Consider the following 27,523-nt stretch of genomic DNA (forward strand, 5'->3'; position numbering starts at 1 on the left):
GCTAGCCCTGCAGATGTTTGCACATTTCTCCTCTATTCATCTTCATTTTTTTCTGCCATTGTCATTGGTTACCCAGAGCATTCCACTTTAAGGTGGAACATTATCTTTCTTTTTATTAACCCTTCTTTCTTAGAGGCAGGAGTAGGTAGAACCCATGATGTTTCTCCTCATTTTCATAATAAATCCCCTTTCCTGTTCTTGGTTCAATGCATGAGAGCCTTTCATATCTCTCTCCCTTTCTCCCACTCTTTCCTCTAGCCTTTCTTCCCATCCCCCTCTCAATCCCAGCACTGTGTACATGCTCTCTGCTTCTCTCCGTCTCTCCCCCTTTTTTTTCTCTCTCTCTCCGGTACTTTTTTTCACAGTGGTTTCTCCCAGTGACATAATAACAGGATGCTGAAATCTTTCTCCTTTTCTGCAAAATTTCCCCTCTTAAAATAAACGCCATTTCACAGAATCTTCCAGGGTATGGGGGAAAGAGAAGCTTAAGTATCCGGGGAATTGGGAGGCATCTTCTGATCATACATACACACATACATACATCTTCTTCAAAGCACACGTTTTAACAAAAGGTAAGCTTCTCATTTCAATATTGTGCCGATTCGATTTTTTCCAACCAGAGAGGCGGCTGTGACCTGCCATGTACCGATTTACTGGATTTTATATGTGAATTTACAGCCTGATGCCCTCGTGCTTTACAGTGAGCTTCCTAAAGTATCTGTGTTGTATTCATCTCCATCTAGTAAGCGTCTTAGTCCTTTCCATGGCAAACAAAGGATTTTCCTCTTTATCCAATGACTGGGAATAGGATTTGTGTTATAAATGCAACAGATACTTAGTTGCACCTTTAACAATTTTCTGCTTGTGGATTTCCAAGGGGGGGGATGGCTAGATACCAACAAATGGAACAAAATGTCATGTTTTCTAGAGGTGTGACGATAGATAGATAGATAGATAGATAGATAGATAGATAGATAGATAGATGATAGATAGATAGATATTAATCTTTATCAAAATTCACTGATCACTTATGTGTATTGAATGACTTAGCCTATTGTAAACGGTGGCTACATGGATGCTTATACAGTATATATATATATATATATTTTTTTTTTGCATATCTTTGTGTCTCCTTTAAGAATACTTTATCCAGTTTGCCAAAGGGTAACATGGTTATGTGGGCATCTGCATGGGGAGGAAAGATGCCCAACGGGATCAGATTCTGCTTTTCTCTCGGTTGTCCATGCAGAGTTTTAGTAATGGGGCACCAGATGTTTTTGAGTCCATCTGGAGTGGGAATGCCTAAGTATTGATCCCTTGTACAGACAGTTGTTACTCAGATGTCTTGTTGGAAAAGGGAAAAAGCTTCAGGAAGCTGCTTTGTCTTATTTCCGTTGTCCTTTTCCCTCCTCCCCACCGGTGGCGTTTGAAATACTGACATGATCTTTATCATACCATAAAATGTACATATGAGGAGCCGGGAGTGTTGCACCGGACAGGTGGTCATCAGTCTGGAAGGAAGAGGCTGGGGATTAGGAGATAAGGGTGGAGGGCTATAGGTGAGCAGACGTCTCTCTTTATCATTTTTTTTATCTTTTCCCTGAAATTTTCTTTATATGATTCTTCTCTGAACCAATTTACAGTAAATGTATATTTACATGTAAAGAAACAGGATTTTCAGACTGCTGTCTCAAAATATACTGTAAATATGTGAGTATATATATATATATATATATATATATATATATATATATATATATATATATATATATATATACAGTATATAGTTATATAGTAATTCAGAAGATATATATATATATATAGCTTTGTTTTTCTCTGTCCTACCACCTTGCTGTTTCATGATGTATAGTTATATACTATATATATATATATATATATATATATATATATATATATATATATATATATATATATATATATATATCATGTTTGTGAGCATATAGCAAGCACTCAGGAGAACTGTTTCTTGTCTGAACAGTGTTTGTAGGGTAGCATGGTATCAGTGACGGAACACAACAATTTGCTGCCAATTGCAAGGAACTATTATGTTCATCAGTAGAAATTAAGCTCCTTTTGTGATTGTGCTATGTGAAATAACTCGGTGTACAAATGAATGCACAGCTGCCTATAAGGTGTAAATTGAGAGGAGACAGACCTGGGCCCCTCACATGGTAGGGTCATGCAGAAAAGCACTTGTAGGTAGGACAAATGTTGGAAAACTTAATATTAATGTACCCAGCAGCATAGTAGCCACTACAGCAGCATAGTAATAGTGATATGGATTTTAACCTCTAGGGAGAAATTGTGACTGTGGGATAGCAGGTATAGTAGGGAGAGATGGTGCCTATAGTAACAGTGGGATAATAGTCTCTGGGAAGGGAGTGTGACTGTGGGATAGCAGGTATAGTAGGGAGAGATGGTGCCTATAGTAACAGTGGATAATAGTCTCTGGGAAGGGAGTGTGACTGTGGGATAGCAGGTATAGTAGGGAGAGATGGTGCCTATAGTAACAGTGGGGTAATAGTCTCTGGGAAGGGAGTGTGACTGTGGGATAGCAGGTATAGTAGGGAGAGATGGTGCCTATAGTAACAGTGGATAATAGTCTCTGGGAAGGGAGTGTGACTGTGGGATAGCAGGTATAGTAGGGAGAGATGGTGCCTATAGTAACAGTGGGATAATAGTCTCTGGGAAGGGAGTGTGACTGTGGGATAGCAGGTGTAGTAGGGAGAGATGGTGTCTATAGTAACAGTGGGATAATAGTCTCTGGGAAGGGAGTGTGACTGTGGGATAGCAGGTATAGTAGGGAGAGATGGTGCCTATAGTAACAGTGGATAATAGTCTCTGGGAAGGGAGTGTGACTGTGGGATAGCAGGTAAAGTAGGGAGAGATGGTGCCTATAGTAACAGCGGATAATAATCTCTGGGAAGGGAGTGTGACTGTGGGATAGCAGGTATAGTAGGGAGAGATGGTGTCTATAGTAACAGTGGGATAATAGTCTCTGGGAAGGGAGTGTGACTGTGGGATAGCAGGTATAGTAGGGAGAGATGGTGCCTATAGTAACAGTGGATAATAGTCTCTGGGAAGGGAGTGTGACTGTGGGATAGCAGGTATAGTAGGGAGAGATGGTGTCTATAGTAACAGTGGATAATAGTCTCTGGGAAGGGAGTGTGACTGTGGGATAGCAGGTATAGTAGGGAGAGATGGTGCCTATAGTAACAGTGGGATAATAGTCTCTGGGAAGGGAGTGTGACTGTGGGATAGCAGGTGTAGTAGGGAGAGATGGTGCCTATAGTAACAGTGGATAATAATCTCTGGGAAGGGAGTGTGACTGTGGGATAGCAGGTATAGTAGGGAGAGATGGTGTCTATAGTAACAGTGGGATAATAGTCTCTGGGAAGGGGGTGTGACTGTGGGATAGCAGGTATAGTAGGGAGAGATGGTGCCTATAGTAACAGTGGATAATAGTCTCTGGGAAGGGAGTGTGACTGTGGGATAGCAGGTATAGTAGGGAGAGATGGTGCCTATAGTAACAGTGGGATAATAGTCTCTGGGAAGGGAGTGTGACTGTGGGATAGCAGGTGTAGTAGGGAGAGATGGTGCCTATAGTAACAGTGGATAATAATCTCTGGGAAGGGAGTGTGACTGTGGGATAGCAGGTATAGTAGGGAGAGATGGTGTCTATAGTAACAGTGGGATAATAGTCTCTGGGAAGGGGGTGTGACTGTGGGATAGCAGGTATAGTAGGGAGAGATGGTGCCTATAGTAACAGTGGATAATAGTCTCTGGGAAGGGAGTGTGACTGTGGGATAGCAGGTATAGTAGGGAGAGATGGTGCCTATAGTAACAGTGGGATAATAGTCTCTGGGAAGGGAGTGTGACTGTGGGATAGCAGGTATAGTAGGGAGAGATGGTGTCTATAGTAACAGTAAGGATTTGGTCAAGGGAGTGTAAGTCAATTAAAGGGGTTGTTCACATTTGAGTTAACTTTAGTATGATGTAGAGAGTAATAGTCTGAGACACTTTGCAATAGTGTTTTGTTTTTTATTTTTTGTGGTGTAAGGGTTATTTAGCTTTTTATTAAGCAACTCTCCAGTTTGCAATTTCAGCAATCTGGTTGCTAGGATCTAAAGTACCCTAGCAACCATGCATTGATTTGAATAAGACACTGGAATGTAAATAGGAGAGGGCACGAATATAAAAGTGAATAATAAAAAGAAGCATTAACTATAAAATAGTTGCCTTACAGAGCTTTTGTTTTCTAGATGGGGTCAATGACCCCATTTGAAAGCTGGAAAGTTTTTTAGTGCTATGTAGCTGATGCTAAAATGCACCTCCCTGTACCCAATAAAAGCTGCCAGGGGTGTTAAAGTTTAACAGCATCTGAAGCTCTGTGTTTGACAGTCCTTCTTTATATAAATGATGAGGCTCACAAAGCAAGTTTTTTTCCCTGGTCTTGCCAATACCAAAGACTGACAACACTTTGTCTCTGATAGCAAATGACTTCCCAGCCCAGTACATTATTAATAGTTCCGTTAAACATGTTGCAGGTTGATTTATTCAAACAATACAACTCACACAAGTAGGGTTGCCACCTGGCCGCTATTTTCCAACGGTAAAGATGATGGTTGATCCCAATGTTATTAATAGGGAAAAAAGATAAATATAAAGGCCAGTATTTTTTTTTCCGGAAAAGGTGGCAACCCTACACACAAGTAGTCAGTCCCTCTGAATAGCTGCGTTGGAGTGATCTACCTTCCTTTCTCAATCACCGAATCCTCCTACAGCTTAACCATTTCATGCTTGCCTTCTTGCTTGCCATTCATCACCATCAAAGATGACATTTTTATTAGGACCTGGGATTTGTATTATTTAGAGCTCAAACTGAAGAGCAGTGTGAATCCAATGGAAAGGGCTGATCATGGTTTCTGCCCTCATAACACTGGGCTGTGGAAGAGTTAATATTCCAGGGGCTTTCCCCATCATTAAGCTGTTAGCATAGAGACCACACTCCCTCTTTATATCTGATGCGGAAATATTTGGCCTTTATGTGTACAGCAGGATTTCATGTCATTATCAGTTGATTCCATTTAAATCCCCCTTATTAAATGTCTGCATTAGACTAAATACATATATAGGAATTGAATAATAAGTCATTGGTCTATTATCCCTGCCAGATCCATAATCGGCCTGACCTTTCTTGGGAATTTCCCAGTTGATATTTACAGGTCACAGACATAAAAGCCACGAACAGGAGGAACAGCATGAGGATTACAGTCAAGCTGCAAATAATTAGCACCAGGCCTTATCTTCTCATTGCTACTCCTCAGTCTCTTGAAATGAATGGTCTAAGTGGAGTGTCGCAGAACAAGGAGAAGATAACTAATCCCATGACTTTCGAGTGATAATGATCCCTTCTCGGATTTCTCTTCAGTGTAATGGCACAAAGGCACCAAAGCACCCAAACAACCACTCGTAGGCTTATACTCAAATTACAGCGCTTTTCTAGTGATTTCAATGTAAGTCTATGGTAGATGGTGTCTGCCACCTTGTGCCATGTTTTTAGGCTACTTTAAAATGCTTGGCTACGACATGAGTTTTTATGACACCTTAACTTAATCTTAAAATATGTACACAGGGTAAAGCTGGCCATAGATGTTGAGATTTTTAAAAGATCAGATCCTGATCGTGAGACCACGATCTTCTCGGAACGATCGTACGAATTGACCATCAACTAAAAAGACCAATTTGGCAGGAAAACAAAGGGGAGCTGCCTGCTTGGCCCTGCAAACATAGATACATTGCACTGGGGCCGACAATGATTTTTTGACCTGTCTGATCAATTTCCTGACAGATGTCGGCCGAAAAATCGTAAGATGTACGATCGTTCGAATCCCACTAACCGCACGATTGGTCGGACTTCGCTAAAATCGGTCGTTCGGCAAGAAGAATCGTCGCGTCTATGGGGAGCTTAAGACTAGAGTTCTGTGGTTAACCCCCAAACTGCCAAACATTACTACAACCCCTGAAGTGGCCAGCCCCACAAGTGGTGCCATAGGACTGGCAGCATGTTCTGGTTTTCCCTGTATCCTGGTGGGTCAGTCTGACCGTGGGGTAGAAACAGGGGTGTAACTACAGAGGAAGCAGACCCTACGACTGCAGGGGGTTCAGGAGGTATAGGGGCCCCATGAGGCCCTAATTAATGAGTAATTTTAATACATTATATTTAGGGATGGGCGAATTTGACCCGTTTCGTTTCACCAAAAATTTGCCCTCCGGCAAAATGTCGCAGATGCCCATTAAAGTCTATGGGCGTCAAAAAAATGTTGTCGCGTGGCAAATTTTTTTTTGACGCGCATCTTTTTTTTTGTTGCACAACGCCATACAAGTCTATAGGCGTCATTTCTGCGGTGAAACAAGGTGAAAAAATTCACCCATGCCTCATTATGTTGGTAAAACAGCACAACCTCTGGATATTTTGGGGGGCCCTAAAATTATTTTGCTGTGGGGCCCAGTGACTAATGATGGGTGAATTTATTCGGCAGGCACAAATTCGCGGCGAATTTAAAGAAGGCAGCGCGGGGAAATGAAAAGTTTTCTAGTTTTCACTGTAGTTTACAAATAGAGACCATTGGCAGGGGCTTCCGGTGATGTAGTTTTGTACCAGCAGCAGGTTGGAATTCTTTTCTATCTAGCCAATAACTTTTCTTAATTAAATCAAGCAATTTTGTTTGGCCACACTGTGTTATGCATACTGAGGTACAACATATCGGGATATCCCAGATAGATGTTCCAAGACGGAATGAAAGGTTTGAATTGATTTGGATAGCAGAAGATAATTCCAACTAGTGATGTGCCAAATTTTTCACTTTTCACTCTAATGGGTCGAAATAATAACATTTTGTCTCCCATACACAATACATTTCAGCGAGTCTTTGCTGATTCGTGAATTTTCAATGAAGCAAAATGGGTCAAATTTGCCCATCACTAATTTCAACTGTTCTGTATTTTCTGCAACATGGGAGTTAAATTTGTCCGCTGGTTCTTCTGGGTTTACACCTAAAATGCACCAATAGAAACCACCAGGATCAAAGGAGATCTTTCCAACTATTCTGTGATCTGGCTACTTCGACATTCGACTACGACTTCGACTTCGAATCGAACGATTTAAACTAAAAATCGTTTGAATATTCGACCATTCCATAGTCAAAGAACGTTCTCTTTAAAAAAAATCTTCAACCACCTAAAACCTACCGAGCACCAATGTAAGCCTATTAGGAAGGTCCCCATAGGCTTTCTAGGCAAATTGGGATTGAAGGAAAATCGTTCAATTCGAAGGATTTAATTGTTCGATCGAACGAATTGCGCTAAAACCTAAGTCGAAGCTGCCCCCATGGCTACACATCAGCAATAGTAGTTTTTCTGAATTAAACACACCAGTTTTACCAGTGCAGGGCAACAGTACATTATATGTTCATTCCTCTAAAACACTTTCATTTTTTGGTGTTACTGTTCCTTTAACCCTGTCATGTCTCCAATTCTCCATCCATGACTGTTATCACAGGGACAAGTCATAGCCCCATTTGCATCATTGGTCATCTGCATAATGACTGAACAGAGGGAGAATTTAAAGGAAAATAAAATAAAACATAATGATGACCGGCCCCCATAATATCTACATTACATTACAGTGATATTTAAAGGTGGCATTTTTCTTTAAGGTCTACTGAAAAGAGGACTTTCTCGGGAATAAGGGAATTTTGAATAAACTTTCCTTTTTCTTTCTTTTAAGAATTTTGTTCTACAAACCACTAGATCATCCAAATTCGCTAGCAAGTAGAAACCGCTTGGGATAACTCTGGGAGGTCACTGTTAGTTCCTCGGCCTCATTTACAGCTCGGGTAGAGGAGAGGTACAAGGAATGTATAATTAAGGCCTACGACTGGGAGTGAGGATAAAATCCATCATCTGCAATTGCCTGAGCGAAGCTTAAACCACTTGAAGCTGGGCAAGTAAATTGCGCTCTTTGTCATCATTTAGTAAAAGTTGCTTTTTACATTTATTTCTGAAATCTATTTAAGGTTTTCTTTAAGCAGGTACAACAAAGCAGCCGTTTGTTAATGTAGGATGCATTATTTTCACGCAGTAGAAGGCAAAAATTTTAAAGGGATAACTGTAAAAAAGGGCAAGACTGCAGCCCTAAGAGTCCCCATTCAAGGAGCTCTTGCACCCATGTCATTTCATTACAGGCCTGCTCCTAGGTGGGAATTAAAGGGCCCTCCTTCATCCTGAACCTTGCGGCACTGAATTATGTGCAAGCCAATCAAAAGGGATGCCCACTTACCACTGCCAGCTAGGGTTGGCACCTTTGTTGGGGGCAAGCCTGTGATATCAGGGTTGGGTTGGTGATGTCAGGGGGTCGGCCCAGTGTTGGTCTGGCCCAATGGGATATCAGGAAAACTCCTGGTGGGCCCAGGTATCAGGGCGTCTTCCTGCTGCTAAACATTTGGCCTATTTCATGGCCATTCCCTATTTATTTGAGAACAAAGAGGCTAAATAGATGGAATACACGTATGGAACCTGTTATCCAGAATGCTCAGGACCTAGAGTTTTACAGATAACTGATCTTTCTGTAATTTGGATGTTCATATCTTAAATCTACTAGAATTAAATAAATTGAATAAACCCAACAGGATGGTTTAGCTTTCAATAAGGATTAATTATATCTTAGTTCAGATCAAGAACAAGGTACTGTTTTATTATTACGGAGAAAAAGGAAATCGTTTTTAAAAATTTGGATTATTTGATTATAATGGAGTCTATGGGACTGTAATTCAGAGCTTTCTGGATAACGGGTTTCTGGATAACGGAATCTATACCTGTAATAGATTATAGTAGGTAAAGAAAAGAAACTAGGAAAATAGAGGTTGAACAAGGAGAGGAAGAATAATAGTACTGAGAGTAGGCCCATGGTCTAAGGTTTTTGGTGGGCCCCTGGTGTCCCAGTCCGACATTGGGTCGGCTGTTGATGTTTGGGTCGGGACGGTCATGTTTCAGGGCAGGGCTCTGATGTAATGAGTTGAGAAGCTCGCCTCAGACGACAGTACCCTGTAAGTTACCAGGGCAGCAAAACCAGTTTTTCAAGGTTTTTTTCAATTCTTCTAGTGCAGCGAGCGCAATTGCGTCACACTAGTGACTTGGACCATCCTGGTCTCCCTGCAGTGCTGAAAAAGTGAGTTTTTTAAACAACACTGAGCTTTGCAATTGAAACTCAGTCACTATGTTTAATCGAAGTGTCTAATAAAATTTTGTTGAGAAACAGAATTTGCTAAAAATTCCAAAAGGAAAAAAAGAGCATGCACTCCTGGAGCCAGCCGGTGAAGTTTATTCCATGTTACTAAAATTACATGTCCTAACGCATTTCGTATCTGCTGATATGTAATCATAGGTATGCGTTAGGACGTGTAATTTGTCTTAATTTCACAGGCTGGCTCCAGGAGTGCGTGCTCGTTTTTTTCTGGTTGTATCCTCACCTCAAGCTACAGGTTTGGGGCAAGGGTCCCGAGCCACCTGTCGTTATTGGTGGGTGCGGAATAAAAAGTTGATTTTGCCTACATTTAGGGGTTGATTCACTAAGGGTTGAATATCGAGGGTTAATTAACCCTCGATATTCGACTGGGAATTAAAATCCTTTGACTTCGAATATCGAAGTCGAAGGATTTAGCGCAGATAGTACGATCGAACGATCGAAGGATTATTCCTTCGATCAAACGATTAAATCCTTCGAATCGTTCGATTCGAAGGATTTTAATCCAACGATCGAAGGAATATCCTTCGATCAAAAAAGCTTAGAAAAGCCTATGGGGACCTTCCCCATAGGCTAACATTGAGTTCAGTAGGTTTTAGATGGCGAACTAGGGGGTCGACGTTTTTTTTTAAAGAGACAGTACTTCGACTATCGAATGGTAGAATAGTCGAACGATTTTTAGTTTGAATCCTTCGATTCGAAGTCGTAGTCGAAGGTCGAAGTAGCCCATTCGATGGTCGAAGTAGCCCACATAAACACTTCGAAATTCGAAGTTTTTTTACTTCGAATCATTCACTCGAAGTTAGTGAATCGGCCCCTTATTGTACTGTTTAAATTGTGTCCGAAGGCGACGGGCCTGGGGTTTATACACCGAGGTCTTTTTCTCAATCGGGTCAGCTGCAGTCAATGTTTATTGCTGTGCCACATTTAATGCTCGGAGTTTTTATGTTTCCGTGCTTAAAATTCCAATTGGTCAGCTTTTGACTTTATGGGATTAGAGCTGGTTTTGTATATAAAAATTCCAAAAAGCTATAAAAGGATTGATTCAGGGATGAAATAGTTGCAGGTGCTTGAGTAGTAATTCTTTATGCAGGATAAGGGCACACCAGGGGATGCCCACACCACGTCCATATGGTATCCAGCTTGACATGCAATATAGTGACCTTGGTCCATAATAATAATTCATCAGCCTGGGACACTTTTGTATTTGGAGTGGAGTGTGTATTTCTTGCTCTGCTTTATTTTTGTCTGAACTGCAGCAGATCTCTGTGCTCTATAATGGCCCAATGGCAGGAGGTAGGGATGGGACTGCCTTGTGCCCACTGACACTTGTGCCCCTAGCAGCGTATTTCCAGTTCAGACCCCAGTTGCAAGTGTTTTCCAATTACTACCAAGTACTCTTTCAGTTGTATACTGAGTTATATAAGCTAAGTACACAACTATAAAGGCAAATTGATGAATTTCTAGTGCATGTTTGCGTCTCTTCTCTCCCTCGCAATAGCCTTGGACTAGGCACAAAGCACCGAGAATCCATTCACAAATATTGTATATAATGCAAGACATTTGGCCAATTGATATTTTCTTTGCTACTGCAACTGCCTGGCTGCAAACTCCAGTCAAATCGATTTTGCAACTGTCAGTCAAATCAGGTGACTGCAAGTGATTTTAATGCAGCATAATTGAATCAGAAGGCGCTTGCTAGTGCACAACAAGATCGCAGGAGAGTTATAGATGTGCATGGAATTTCCAATAGGCTCTTTATAAGCAAATGGGGCTTTGGGCGCCTGGTTTACTATTAAGAAACATAGCATGTTATTGAACATTAATACATTCTGGCAAAAATACTGCATTTGGCGTGGCAAGATGAGCTGTTTTTTGGTATTCAATGGGGGTCGTTTACAAACTTCAGGGCAGGTTGCAGTGCAAAAAAGTGCAAAAAACAGGGACAAACTGCAATGTTGCTGTGCGTTATGGGGTGCAATATGGCTCTAGGACATGCTAGACCACTATTTATCAAGCTCACGTTAAGCCTGGGTCTATATTGCCCCTGTAAACTTATACAGCAGGGCTCCCCAAAACGTTTTAACACTTGAGCAACTTTCAGATGTAAAAAGACTTGGAGAGCAACACAAGTGTGAAAAATGTTCCTGGGTGGTGCAAAATAAGGGCTGTGATTGGCCATTTGGCAGCCCCTATGTGGACTGTCAGCCTACAGAAGGCCCTGTTTGGCAGTACATCTGTTTTTTTTATACAAATAAGACTTTCCTCCAAACCAGGAATTCAAAAATAATCACCTGCTTTGAGGCCACTGGGAGCAACACCCAAGGGTTTGGTGAGCAACATGTTACTCACGAGCTACTGGTTGGGGATCACTGTTCTACAGTATAGAGCAAGAGAATTTTTTTAATGGCTTCAAAATATTTACTGTTGTCCCATCCCATACTTGTGTTTGCTTTAATCCCTCTGGGGGAACATTTTAATGATGCCACATGTAAAATAACACAAGGATTCTGCTTTGCCTGAAGGCTCTGGAGCACATGTTGGACACTTTGCCAATAAATGACACTTCATTTGACGTCATTACAGATTGGATGCATGTGTATTCTGATTTATTGTTTCCAATATGGCTTTTGGGGTAATGACTCTTGGGGAGCATTTGGGCACTTGAAAGGTCACTCTTTAAGAACGAGCAATGTGCCCAAAATCACACCCATTGACTTGTATTTTAATTATCCGAAATGCTTACAAAATGCTGCTGTAAATGTCCCATGTGCCTTTCCAAACAATGGGCCAGATTAAATTCAGGGAGAAAAAATTATCTCATGGTTTATCATGTGAAAAAACAGTGATGAGATTCAATTTGAGGAGAAAAAACTTTTCTTCAAAATTCAGTTACAGTTTTTCCCACAGACCAATAGAGTTTTTACATGATAAACAGTGAGATACGTTTTCTGAATTGAATTGCATCTCAAATAGTGATGGGCAAATAAATTCGGCAGACACTAATTTGCGGTGAATCTCCGCATTTCGCTGCAAGCAAATTAATTGTGCCGTTAGGTCGCCGGCGAAAAATCTCGGACATAAAAATTGTCGCATGTCAAAATTATTTGGACGCTCATTGATTTTAATGCATTTGGACCAAATAGTCGTGCATATAAAAATTGTCGCTCGTGTCAAAATGATTTTGACACCCATCGTCTTTAATGCGTTTCGCAAATTATTCAACAGCACAGATTCGCCCATCATTAATCTCAATTTGAATCTTGTTCATGAGTTTTCACGTGGTAAAACTTTTTCTCTTTGAATTGAATTTGGCCCAATGTGTCTAAGGACATTCAGCAAGAGCATTTCAAGTCAATTACTTTTTAATAGATATACTAGGATTTCTTCATTGATAAAAAGTAGTGATGGGCGAATATGCGCGATTCGCCACCTGCGAATAAATACACAAAACGTCCGGGAAAATTCGCCCGAAAAAAATAGCCGGCGTCAAAAAAAATTTAGCCAAAACGGACGCCAGCGTCAAAAATGGGCGCCAGCGTCAAAAACGAGACACCGGCGCCGTTTCGCGAATTTTTTGCCGTTTCGTGAATTTTGCAGGAAATTTGCGAATTTTCCGGCGAAACGGCGCAAATTCGCCCATCACTAGTAAAAAGAATATATTTATACCTTTTTTCTCTAGTTCTGTCTCTTGAAACAGTGTAGCAGTATTCAGGGGGAAGGGCCCTGCTACCTTGGAAGTATGGGGCCCCATGATTACTCATGGTGGCTCTGTTGATTAGAATATGGATGCGTTTTTTGGGAATTTGTTGAATCTCAATAATAGTTCATTTTATTTTAAAGTCCATTTGCTCATTTTAATTCCTAGATACCAAGTTAAAAATACATTTTTAAATATAACATAACAGTAAAAAAAGCATATCTTATACAGGTATGGGATCTGTTATCCAGAATGTTTGGGACATGGGGTTTTTCTACATAACTCGATTCACCAGACCTTTATTATAAAAAAAAATTGATTAAACTATAAATGAACACAGTTGGCTTTTTTGCCTCCAATAAGGATTAATTATATTTTATTTTGGATCAAGAACAAGCTACTGTTTTATTATTACTGAGAACAAGAAATACAATGGAATTATTTGATTAAAATAGCACCTATGGGAGATGGTCATGTCATAATTTGGATCTTTCTGGATAATGGGTTTCCAGATAATGGATCCCATACCAGTAAGTAGAAAAAATAATAGATCTATTCCCCTTAAAGACACAGAGGTTCCATGTCTGAAATGCTATTTATGGTTTTCTTTTGAGAAAAGCCCATTTCTTTTCAGATATCTTCATCCTCGGGGGCACAGTTGGCTCGAGTCCAGTATCAGATAAAGTAGAGTTCAGTAACACAAGTGACAGTCAGGAGACAGTGACGGAGCAGGAATGGCAGCTCGCTGTGTGGCAGATACCTTTGTTTTGTTGCAAATTGCCCTCGTTTTGTCACCGTTATAAAGCGCATTTGGCTGGGTCAGAATGTATTCTTTGGGCCTATCGATAAGGATCTATCTTGCACAATGTATATGAGCAGTAAACACTGTAGGTGTAAAACATTTAGAATAGGGATAGGGTGAGAGATGTACTGATGTGGCCAGTTGTACAACAGAACCTACTTTGTGTTCTCTCGACCCCCTACTGCGCCACCTAAAACCTACCGAACCTCAATGTTAGCCTATGGGAAAGATCCCCATAGGCTTTCTAAGCTTTTTTTGGTAGTAGAAAAATCGTTCAATCGATGGATTAAAAACCTTCGAATCGTTCAATCGAACGATTTTTCGTTCGATCGAACTGATTGCGGTAAATCCTTCGACTTCGATATTCAAAGTCGAAGGATTTAACTTCGACAGTCAAATAACGAGGGTTAATTAACCCTCGATATTCGACCCTATGTAAATCTGCCCCTTCTGTATAGTTGCACTTGGCACAACTGCCTTCCTCTTACCTCTTGTCCTTCATCTACTGAATCCTAGAGCTTCCTCCGCCTCCAAGCCAAGTGGTGGTGCAGTTGAGATATTGAAAGAATAGGACATATGAGTAAGTAGTGTAACTTTGCCAGTCCAGGCCTCTCTGTAAAAATAATTTGCAAGCACCCCCTTATAATCCCCCTGAATAGATGAAGCAGACCCACCCCTCCCCCATGTCGGTGGGGCTCTTCTTCCTCTATAGTTATGTCACTGTCACACTTCACTCTCATGCCGCACTGGAAATGACACCAACCAGCAGGACCAGAACTAGGGGTAGGCAGAGCAGTCGCCCGCCTAGAGCATAATCATGGGGGGCACACTTTTAAGGGATTTTTTTCCTTTTTTTAAACCCTGGTTTACTTGGCCTTTAATAGTTTTTACATTTTTTAAACAACCTGTTCCAACACCCTATTTCCTATGATTTGTTCTGCGGGCAAAATCACTTCCCACCTCCCTCTTGGCAGCTGCTGGCACAGATACATATATGGGGGCAATATGATGGATTTTAGGCTCCTGCTGGCACAAGTATATATTTGGGCTTAATATTGTGGATTTTTTGGCTGCTGCTGGCACAGGTACAGATTGGGGGCAATATGAGGAATTAGCTGCTGCTGGCTCAGGTATATATGGCAATATGGTGGCTGCTAGCACAGGTACACAGATGTTTGGGGCAATGTGATGGATATTTGGCTCTAGACACTGTTATTTTCAAGATATTTGTGTGGGTTAATTTAGTTGTACCATTATGCTGAAAGGAATAGTGTGCAGCTAGGGGTCTTGGTAAAAACTTGTACAGTAATGGGGGCAAATTCGTGATTAATGGAGGTGTGTTCATGACATCTGGGTGCATCTGGGTAACATGTGGAGGCAGGATTGTGAGATCAGAGGCAGATATTGGGCTAAGTTATGTTTGGAACGGTCTCAAGAAAAACAGAACTGTTCAATTCAAAGCCAGGCATGTGGCAACCCTGTAAATTGCTGTTAACTTGTTTCTATACAGAAGACCAATTATTCTTTATAGTAAATGTTCAGGCTCAGGCTTATAATAAAATAATGTCATCCATGAGGTCTGTGGAACACTTCAGCAGTCTGAGGTCCATAAAATTGTTTTAGAAGGCTGCATGCGCCCCATGGGCTCCCAGTTGGACAGTTCAGCTCTAATCGATGGGACCCTCCAAGGCCATAGAGATGTTGGATATACAACTTAAAGGTATTGTACAAGACTGGGCGATGGGCAATTGTAAGTGAGCCTGGCTTGTGAGGATGAACACAACTATCATCAGTACATCTGCTGCTTAGGTCTTGATCCATGACGTGTTGCCAGCTTTGCAGCAGACCGATAAGGCTTTCATGTGTCTGTGATCTTGCTATTGTAAACCAACTTAAATGTAGTTTTATTGAGCCAGTAAGTGCTGCAGTACTTTGTTTTTGTGGAATAGTTTTGTTCTTGATAATTTCACATTTCAATTTCAAATGTTAAGTTAAGATACTTTCAGATGCCGCGCTCATGTCTACAATAAAGTGAGTTTTTTAAAAGTTTCTAAGATTATTTTCTTTCGATCAATAAATGATAATAGATCTGGATCTTGAGTTAAACAAATCCTGCTTAGCGGTTGTCACTCATGACTTTTAATTAGAAAACAAATGAAGTTGCCTTTGAATATCGGCTTAATGCAATGCCAGAGTAAGATAAATTGGTTGAGTTTGAGATCAACTTTCATTATTCACTTATTGATTATGTCTAAATGGTTGCAAGATATTATTTAGATGCTTTGATTTCTAAACAAGACAGCTTATGGTTTGTGAAATTGGTCCTGCTCATAAATTATTTGTTTGTACACACTTGATATTGTTAATCAATGAACACCTCATTGGGTTTTCGTCTAGTAGATAAAGAATCCATGGATGGTTAACATCCATTTTGCTGTTAACTGGGAGATTCAAACAGGCATAGGCAGTTTGTCATCTTCTTTAGACACCATCTAGGTGACTTGTGAATGGATGTTGTAGCCTGTTACTATGAACCTTCTCACAAAATCAGCCTGCTGCTAGTTTTTGAAACCCATGTGGCCCTTGGTTATACACTGGAAGTCTAATCTTCGGGCAGGTCCACGTTTAGCTCATAACAAGGAAAAATGTAGGATATAAGCCATTGTTCCGCCTTGCACCCTTACCATAAGATTACTACTAGCCATTTTCAAGTCAATGACAGGTGGTATGGATGGTGAAAGATCTCTTCATTGTAAGTTCCTCAGGGGGTTCCTCAAGATTTGGACGCCCCTTGCATTATCCTGCAGAATTGTGTAAGCCTTCATTTTTCACTGGTTGAAAACCTACAACCACTGGCATTCTCTTGTAGTAAGCCACAAGAGCAGGCCATTCTTTCTTACCCATGAGCCACATTCAAATGTAAAAGGAGTTGGGGAGCAAAACAAGCATGAAAAAATGTCCCTGGAAATACCAAATAAGGCTCTGCCAAACAAGGCTATTTTGGTAGCCCCTATGTGGACTGGCAGCCTACAGGAGACTCTGTATCCTACATCCAAGCATGGAATTCAAAAATAAGTAACTGCTTTGAGGCCACTAAGAGCAATAACTAGTGATGGGTGAATTTATTCGGCAGGCGCCAATTTGTGTTCAATTTCCAGGTTTCACCGCCGGGGAATAAATTTGCAAAATCACCAGTGATAATTAATAGACACCCATTGACTTAAATGTGCATCAGAATTGTCGCTGGCTTCAGAATTGTCACCTGAATTGTCAAAAAAATTCCGGTTTCAGGCATTTTTCGCCATTTCATATAAAATTTTAGTTTTTTCTGCGAAGTGAAGCAGGAGAAATTCACCCATCACTAGCAATAACCATGGGGTTGATGAACAACATGTTGCTCACAAGCCACTGGCTGGGTATCACTGTTTTCACTTACAGAAGATAATAATGACAAATGAGATAAAGGAGTAGAATAATAGTGGATATGGGCCACAGAATAATAGTGGATATGGGGGGACAATTGTTGACAGATGTGTCATCATAATCCACCCTGATGTTAAATAAAATCATGACATGTACCATTAGATCACATCTGCCTGTTGAATAAATTAAGGGATTTTTCCTACCCTACCACCGCTGGTATCATTATATACCATAAATAGACAGTACAGAGGTTTCTCTGTACCCTGAACCCCACCAAGTAGGTCCTGCATACATCATGACTATGGGGGATATTTTGTTGAACTGGGCAGGGTGAGTATGGCACATCACAATGAATACACTCGGTTAACACCAGGGCCAGCAATATACTGGGTAGTTTTTAAAAGGCATGTAAAGGCAAAAAATAAAATGCCATTTTTACTTTCTTTAATGAAAAAGAAACCTATCTCCAATATAATTTAATAAAAAATGTCTACCATTTTTATAAGAAATCTGACTGTATGCAGTGAAATTCTTCCTTCATTTACTGCTGTGAATAGGAATTGTCAGACGGTCCCTAACTGCTCTGCAGGGAAACAATCATACTTATGAACAGCAGGGAGAGCCCCCGCCTTACTTCCCAGCCATGCAGAACTCAAGCAGCTTTGTTTGTTTCCTGTAGAACAGTCGGCGACTGTGTAGAGATTTGTATTGGATTTATTTTTGCCTTTACATCTCATTACTGTTTCCAACTCCAGCTGCAGGGACAAAGATCATGGAGCCAGATTTATACAGATAAACTGGGATTCTATTTGGAGGATTATTTTGCTGCAGCCACTGGTTTCGCAGAGTTGGAGAAAGTTTGTATTAAACAATACAAAAACTATAAAATCCACATTAGATTACATGACAACACAGGACGCAGTGCAGTCTGTATATTCTCATTATTAATCAGTCTTGCTGTATCGGCTTCTGGCAGATATTATTTGACTTGTGCTGTTTTGATCATTTATGATGATCCCTAAGCAGCCCAGACCACACTGAGCATGTGCACAGTCTTGGTCTTGCAAAGAAGTTTAACAACGTTACAAGATGGTGACCCCCTGTGGCCAACTTTGAAAGCATAAATTATTTGTTTTTTTAGGCTTGTGGTGCAGTAAGTTCATGTACAAAATACAGCATTTCTAGCCTTATTCGATTTTAGTTTTTACTTCCCCTTTAAGACAAACTGGGACAGCAATTGAAAATTAGCATCAATTAGTGACTATGTAATCATATGGGCAGTGGCACATTGTACTGTTCTATTGATCGACTGTAAAGCATAGAAGCAATTCTGTCTCCGTGTGGGCTATTTTCAGCGATTGCAAAGAAGGTTGCTGTGAATATTTTTTCCTTATATGGTAGTCTATTTACATAAAAATACATAGAGGTGCGAGAAAGTTATGGTTTGAGGAAATCAGTGCTGATGTGATGTGTTATTCAAGTATAAGAGGCAAGCATCCCCTATTAATAGAGGCATAACACTAGGCATCTTCGTATGCATGTCGTGGATCAACAGCATTTTCCAGGTCTATCCAATAGCTACGTAGAAGTGAACAATCCAATATGTCTGCAAAGGTCATCTTTTGATGAGCTGAATAAGTGATGAGCAGTAGAACAAGGCATTGACTTTCTCCCATAAGTTTAATGGGCAGATGCCACTTTTACATGGTCCTGCTGACAACCTTCGCTGACTTGCATTATGGAAAGATTTGGTATTTAAAGGGATACTGTCATGGGAAAAAAAATTTTTTTCAAAATGAATCCATTTATAGTGCTGCTCCAGCAGAATTCTGCACTGAAATCCATTTCTCAAAAGAGCAAACAGATTTTTTTATATTCAATTTTGAAATTTGACATGGGGCTAGACATATTGTCAATTTCCCAGCTGCCCCAAGTCATGTTATAAACTTCAATCACTCTTTACTGCTGTACTGCAAGTTGGAGTGATGTCACCCCCTCCTTTTCCTTCCCCAGCAGCCAAACAAAAGAACAATGGGAAGGTAACCAGATAACAGCTCCCTAAACAAGATAACAGCTGCCTGGTAGATCTAAGAACAACACTCAATAGTAAAAACCCATGTCCCACTGAGACACATTCAGTTACATTGAGAAGGAAAAACAGCAGCCTGCCAGAAAGCATTTCTCTCTTAAAGTGCAGGCACAAGTCACATGACCAGGGGCAGCTGGGAAATTGACAAAATGTCTAGCCCCATGTCAGATTTCAAAATTGAATATAAAAAAATCTGTTTGCTCTTTTGAGAAATGGATTTCAGTGCAGAATTCTGATGGAGCAGCACTATTAACTGATTCATTTTGAAAAAAATGTTTTTCCCATGACAGTATCCCTTTAATTACAACAAGTATTCCATGAATACTTCTTTATTCCATCTCCAGTATGGGTGCCACAAGTAAAAGGAAAATATACATGTTAAAAGTTGGCAGCAAACATTCCCATTGTCCAAATGATGGTCAGAAAGTATTTTGGAACTTAATGTAGCCTTATACTATTACATTGTCCTTCACTCTTGTATGAAGTTACATTGCTATAGCCTCACATTGCTTGCCTATTGAATTGCTATAAATGCTGCATGTGGGCTCCGGGAGCGTTCCTTGCATTGTGCATGCACTACCTACTGTATTTGGTTGCTAGGCAACTTGATATTGACATCAGGAATAATAAACGTCTCTTGAATAAAGTAGTGAGACAAATTTGAGATATTGTTCGCTGTGATTATTTTTAATATATAGTTGCATTTAAAATGCCCTTTTTTTTACACCCAAGCAAACTAATGTTTTGTTATAACAAATAATTCAGTTAGGTACGTACAATAGTACAGACATGATATACAGTATGAAACTCAAGCTGATAAATGAAATGCTGTATTGTTAGACGTAGAGTCATTCAGTGCAAGATAAAAGCTCTTCTCTTACGTTCCCTTCAAGTATAGAGCTTCCTTGTAGCCTGTCAACACGACAGGTTCAAGCATTGAGCCATACTCACACTCAGTTGTGCAACAAGTGGGCATGGGAAGGTTTTTTTAGGCAAGTGTTAATTTGTAAGGAACTTGATATTGTCATACAGCTAAATTTCTTTACACTAGACCTTAGATCCAGGAGACTCTAAAGAAATTGCTTCAATTACTTAAAGGAACCAGAGGAAAGCTCCATATGCAAAAGATGAGAACATACAAATGTAGAATATTGGTCAGGACTGAACCCAAGAATCGAGCACTATGAGGCAGTAATGTCAACGATGGTGTTAAGGTGGCATCTACACTGGTTTAATGATCAAAATGCAGGATTGATAATGTTTACATTGCCTTCAAGTCTATACTCTGGCCTTTACTCACAGTTCTCCAACATGACTCATGTGACAGCCCATAGCCGTGCCCTGCAGAAGCATATTTCTAAGGCTTTCTTTTGATTCAAGGCAATTAAAATTAAATGTGTTATTATTACTACCTATTATTGGCTAATGAAAGTGACCATGTTCTTGCATGAGGCATTGCAGAGTAATTCCTTAGACCACTCATGAACCTCTTTGCACATATAGGCAAGTATGGGAAAGAGACCATATACTTTTGTACATCAAACTTTGTAGTTTCATTTATTCAATTCTGTTCTTCTGCATATATTTCGTTTGCCAGCATTTAAATCTAAATATGTTAATAATTACTGGTTCCAGATGGCATCTGTTTGACACATGACAATTGAGATAAGCAATAGTCTATATTGCCCATTTTTTAGTATGTGGCAGTTATTTTTTATTTGTAACATAAATTTTTATTTAAGATATCATTTATTATGGTCTAGAACAGTGAGCCCTAACCTGTGGCTTGTGAGTAATATGTTGCTCACCAACCTCTTGGATATTGTTCCCATGGGCCTCAAAGCAGACGCTTATTTTTGAATATCTGGCAAGGGTTTTTGCTTAAAAACCAGGTGTACTGCAAAAGAGAACTGCCTGTAGGTTGTCAGTCCACATAGGAGCTACCAAATAGCCAATCACAGACCTTATTTGGCTCCCCCGTGAACTTTTTTCATGCTTGTGTTGCTCCCCAACCTTTTTACATTTAAATGTGGCTCATGGGTAAAAAGGTTGGAGACCCCAATTCTAGAAGATAATACAGGACCATTGGATGAAAAAGTATGGGAAAAAAAAGACGGAAATATAGTTAAATTCCAAACAATAGGATGGCCAGTTCTATTCTGATAAGATCAGACTTGGTTCATTCTGGTCAGTTGGGCACCACACAATGCAACTAGTAGCCCATTTGGCATCACTAATATGTAGAAGAAATGTTCAGTAGGAAAAACTATTACAATCAAGATGGCAACCTGCCCACAAAAGGGTTAATTTGTGAAGACAAGTGCAGTGTCTCAAATGCAATTTCAGATGCAATATGTCATTTCTTTTACCAAGAATTCAGCATTTCTTGCACATAACTGCATCATGATCAGGAGGAGAAGCACCTGGCGCAATTGCGGCTGATGCATCAAAATGGATGGACCTGTGCTTGCAATTACCTCTACAGAACTGTAGTTTGTTCAGTAGGTAAGATTTTAAGCACCGGGGAACATGACATAATTAACACATTATTTGAAAAGCCCAAACCCTCACAGCAGCCAGTAGAGTTGCTCCTAACGCCATTGTGCTTGACCTTAATAGGCATGCATTTTTTTAAATTAGTAGGACGCAATTGCACAAAAACTTAGAATTATTTCATTTCTGGTGCTTAAAGGGGGCGGCAAGCACTTTAAGCAGGATGCAGGCTAGTTACTGTTAAAAACATCTTTGATTAATATTGGTTCATATTATATATTGGCACATGTTATAATGGGATCAGTAGATGAGATAGGACCACCTCATAGGACCTGCTCCTTTTATACATATAGAAATTTTCAGCCTTCTCTGTGAGTTAAATAATACATCTGTTTTCTTAGGTAGCAGAAGGGTATATGGCACATCAGCTGACTGAGTTGCCAGGCCCATCTGGAGCTCAAACTGTTAACTCAAATAAAAATGTTTCAAACAATGGTTAAGACTGTGTCTCGTCGTTTTCACTTTATTGGAAATCCAATGTACCTTGGTAATTATCACGGCGCTGTAAAGCAGAATTGTGCTTGGGAGATGCTCCAATGTCATCCTCCTGATCTACAGGATTGGTTCTGCCTCATCTAAGCAGGATTCATTTGCCTTTATTTTACAGCAGCCATATGTTCCTGTGCTCTGGGAGATACTGTATATTGTCATTATATCCAGTAAGCATTTTGCCCTGGACTTTTTTTCTGGCACTGCTTTTAAGGTCAGAGATTTGTTTGGGACAACGTTTAAAAAGCTACTTTATATAAAATATTGGGAGCTATAAAGAATCCGCAGGCCAAATTGTACGGGCCACAAGCTTTTATTGCTTCCAGTCTTTTACGATGCAGTGCAATAAATATTTTATTGAAAAGAAGACTGCTGTATTTGAGCATAGTGACCTTCTAAAACCATCCATAAAGACTGCGTTTCATGGCTTATTGTTCTGTGCAAAATATGTGAACCTTTAAGGCAGACTGTATGAAAGAAGGTTTGAATGCTAAATACTTGTTCCCCACCCAGAGAATTAAGAACAAAAACACTATTTCTCCCTCATTGTGGGTGAAGGTCGGCCATAGCTTTGTTAACATAATAAATGAACTATGTTCTTTCCCTTAATCCCATGACTAGTGATGGGTGAATGAATTCACCAGGCGCGAATTCGCAACGAACTTCTGCTTTTTCCTGCCGGCAAATTAATTCACGAAAGTGCCGCGAAAATTTGCCAGAATCAAAGAATTTTAGAAGCGTGCCGGAAAAGTCAATGCGACAAAACCGTCGCACATCAACATTATTCGGACGCCCATTGACTTTAACGCTGGCATCAAAATTGACGCGGCCATCAAAATTCACATATCGCAAATTATACGCCGTTGTTTGAATTTCTTGGGAAATCCTCAAATTTTCTGGCGAAACGGGACAAATTCGCCCATCACTACCCATGACTACAGCTATCATATCTCAAACATTGTTCATAAACACATCAACCATCAGCAATTGATGGGCGTGAGATTAAAGAGACTCATATATTTACCAATTTACCTCTACCTACTGTGAGAATTATGTTTTTAGATATTTATACCTTCTGCAAGAAAATAAATTAACAACAGGACATTCATTTTTTTTTATAGTTTTTAAATTAGTTGCCTTCTTCTTCTGACTCTTATCACTGACCCCAATGCTCTGTAAGGCTACAAATGTTTTGTTATTGCTACTTTTTATTAGTCATCTTTCTATTCAAGCCCTTTCCTATTCTTATTCATGATCAATGCATGGTTGCTAGGGTAATTTGGACCCTAGCAACCAGATTGCATACTGGAGAGCTGCTGAATGCAAAGCTAAATAACACCACGAATAATAGACCATGAAATCCCTGTATATAGCTCTCTATATCTTACTAAAAGTAAAGCAGCCCCTTTAACAATGCCTTTGTTGTAGCATAACTGGAAAGGGTCCACCATCTATACTTCTTGAGAACTCTGCCTATTAGATAACCCCTAGTCATGAGCTCCCTGTAATGAGGAGAGTGTAATGAGGGTTCCTAGAAATGAGTAAAGGATTAGGATACCATTGGCTGTTCCTTTAAACAGTCCAGGGCACCCCAAGTAGAATCTTTGGTGCCCTTAATCGCCAAACTACATCATGGTCATGTCCAGTTGTCTTTGACTTAATTCTACTAGATACTCCAAAACACATGTTATAAATTAGCCAATTATAATATAGCTAAATAGATCTATACCTTGAAAGCATTTTAACCCTCTAGTTTTATGCTTCTCTATGACTTTTTCTATCTTTTCAGCTATATTTGCAGATAAATAAGCTGCTACACTCATGTCCAGAAATAGTGTCTATGGTCTTTTGGTAGTGGTTGTATTTATTCATTAGATTATAGTTGTTTAGTTGCGTTGAGCCCAGGCCAAAGCATACTGTGTTTGACTCCATTTTTTTCCATAAATTGTGACTTCAACCTACTGTATGACCCCTCACAAGTTGGGCAACACTGATGTAGCGTTACTGTCACATCTTGTCCTGCCCATATCCCAAAATTTGCATACTTTGTCCAAAATATAAGTTATAAATGTTATTCAAAATGAAAATTCTAATTTCTGTAAAATGTCACTAAAAGAATGTAGAAACTGACAGTTTGATCCTATAATTCTTGAATTTCTCAGGTTTGTGATGCTAGCTGTATCTTCATCCCATTGATGTCAAGAAGTACAGAGAAGATTATAGACAGTCAATGGAAGAAAATCTAGGGCTTGTTAAGAAGATAATCCTGGGTGAGTCAGTGGCTCCCTTTGTCCTTTGGCAAAAACACCTGAGTTACTGCTGATATCCGAAGCCAAAAAGAAAAGGAAAAAAGAGCAGGAGATAAACAACCAAAGAATAGAATAAAAAAAAAGACCCAAGGAGAAGTCAACAAGCTTCTTCTCCTCGAAACACATTTTCTTTGTATTGGAACCCCCCTAGCCTGTCACCCTGGAGTCGTGGAAGAGGTGGAATGAGGGCAGAATGGAGTGGTGTGAGAAAGGGGTCCAGATTCTTATGACCACAGTGGGAGCTTTTGCTGCTTTTGGGCTTATGACAATCGCCATAGGGACAGATTACTGGCTTTATGCCAGAGCCTTCATCTGCAATACTACTAACATCTCTAGTGAGGAAACACCACAGAAGGACAAAAAGGATCCTGGAGGGCTGACTCATTCTGGCCTATGGAGAATCTGCTGCTTGGAAGGTAATTGTGCTGTTTTATAAAATTGTTCAAATACCATCTTCACATTTATTCCTCCACAAACTGGTTACAGCTTTATCATGAAGCCATGATTCCATGATTCCATGAACAAAGGAAATATAACCCATAAAAACCCTTAACATAAGTGATCGCAGTCAGGGTTAGGGATGGGCAAATTTTTTCGCCTTGTTTCGCCACTAAAATGACGCCCATAGTCTTGTATGGCGACGTGCGTCAAAAAAAAAAGACGCGCGTTTTTGGTGAAACGAAGCGGCTCAGATTCGCCCATCCCTAGTCAGCGTAACATGGAAGGAAAAAATATGTGCCAACGGAAATCTTAGAATTGTTCTGTATGTATTTTATCTATTAGGCTAGGGTCAGATGGGGCCAAAATCAGCCTGCTAAAATCCCTAGGCCAATTTCAGGACCCAACCTCTAGCAGAATACTCTCCAGTGTTCATGTCTGGAAACCTTGTGCCGGATCCAGAACACACTGGGCGGATTTCAGCGACGAAACACAAGAATTTGCATTTTGAGCCGAAATCCACAATGTGTTCATGTTGGAGCCGACACAAAGCTTCGGGATGCGAACATAGAAGAAGATTCAGGGGCTGAAATCAGCCTGTGGATTTGTGGAGGCCCCATCTGGCCACAGCCTTAGTATATTGAGTTTTTTATGGGCCTTTTGTTTAAATTCCCACACAGACAGGGTGCCATGGAAATAGCAGCAAACAACCTATCACAGAATACATGTTTTTTCCTAGTATACTACTCCAGTAAGAACCAAACAAATGGACCATAGATGATTTCCTTTAAATGTACTTTCCTTCTTAACCAGTTACCAGTTAGCTCTATATATCCTCCCATTTTGATGAAGAAGACAATATTGCCATTAGTAAAGGGGAAAAGCATGAACAAGGGAAATGGGGCAATGATAAAGAGGGCAGGTGGTGGAACCTCATGATATTTTCCTGTTGCGTTTAGGAGAAACACTAAGCAGTGCCATGTGTGATGAGGCATTTTCTTGGTCTATACCTATGTCTATATCACAAGATAACATTTGGCTATGTCTTAGCTAAGCACTGAGATATAGCTGTAATATTAGGCCACGGATCACATGAAACAACATAGGCATAGGAGGAACTCTACTAATCTCAAAGAATAGTTCTACTACCTATCATGGCACATTTTGCACTGTAAATTAGATGAGTGGTGAGGAGCCCCCATGTTGTTTCTAGTCCTACCCTTGAAGGAGAAGGAAACCCCTTGGGCGCAAAAATTAGTGACGACCCCTAAGTTTAAGCTTAAGTTTGAAATATAAATTCTCCTTTAAGGAAGCCCTTGCAGCCACACAGTCTGTAGCAATACGTATTCACTTTTGAAAGGGCCTTGGAAATAGTGTGGATAAATTGTGCATGTGTATATATATATATGTATATATATATATATATATATTCCACTCTTACAGCCTCATTCTGGATTTGCATATTCACTTGTCACATCTTTGTATTGACCTTTAATATATGCGTTCTTGTTGATCCAGCCACCTTCCTAGCAGCCGGCTTGGACAGATAACAACCTTTAAATCAGTCATTCAAATTGCTTGTAACACAGGAATGATTTACAGCGGTTTGTGCCGGGCTGCAATCCATCCTAAAGGAGCCCTTTCCTTGCAAAATACTCATCTATTGGCATTCGCTCTTGTTAATAACACTTGCCAGGCAATTTTAAGGTGGAAACATACAGTATTGTGATAGAAAGCACGAGTTAACATTGTTAGGTGTGTGCGTGATTTTTAATATATTTTTAAACTAATTTGTGGGTATTCCCAGCAGCTCAATATTAGAAGGACATCATTGTTTATTTAAAATCACTTTCTCTCTGTTTCTTTTCTTTGCTGCTTCTAAATGTATAAAAATAATATAATAATATTAAAGTTTTTATATTTATATAATACAGGTATGGGACCTGTTATCCAGAATGCTCGGGACCTGGGGTTTTCCGGATAACAGATCTTTCCGTAATTTGGGTCTTCATGCCTTAAGTCTACTAGAAATTCATGTAAACATTAAATAAACCCAATAGGCTGGTTTTGCTTCCAATAAGGATTAATTATATCTTAGTTGGGATCAAGTACAAGCTCGTGTTTTATTATTATAGAGAAAAGGTAATCTTTTTTAAAAAATTTGGATTATTTAGATAAAATGGAGTCTATGAGAGACAGCCATTCCGTAATTCGGAGCTTTCTGGATATCGGGTTTCCGGATAAGAGATCCTATACCTGTAATAGAAATAATAAAAAAAATATACAAACGTATAACTGAATTTTATAAATCGGCATGTTAATTAACACACCTTGCACAAATTTTAAAAAATGAACAATTTTTGTTACATAGCTTTTAAATTCGACACTGACCCCG

At 39.8% G+C, this 27,523-nt stretch overlaps 1 protein-coding gene across 1 annotated transcript in view; it reads left to right on the top strand.

Moving 5' to 3' along the window:
• Positions 1 to 353: 353 nt before the first annotated feature.
• The window catches only part of cacng8.S (calcium channel, voltage-dependent, gamma subunit 8 S homeolog), a 40,169-nt gene continuing 12,999 nt past the window's right edge, over positions 354 to 27,523 (top strand). The window contains exons 1-2 of the mRNA XM_018228260.2: positions 354 to 572; positions 24,544 to 25,106. Of these exons, the coding sequence (XP_018083749.1) occupies positions 24,884 to 25,106 (223 nt within the window). The 5' untranslated portion in view covers positions 354 to 572; positions 24,544 to 24,883. The remainder of the gene's footprint in view (positions 573 to 24,543; positions 25,107 to 27,523) is intronic.

The sequence above is a fragment of the Xenopus laevis genome, chromosome 7S, assembly GCF_017654675.1.
Source record: "Xenopus laevis strain J_2021 chromosome 7S, Xenopus_laevis_v10.1, whole genome shotgun sequence".
Lineage (NCBI taxonomy): Eukaryota > Metazoa > Chordata > Amphibia > Anura > Pipidae > Xenopus > Xenopus laevis.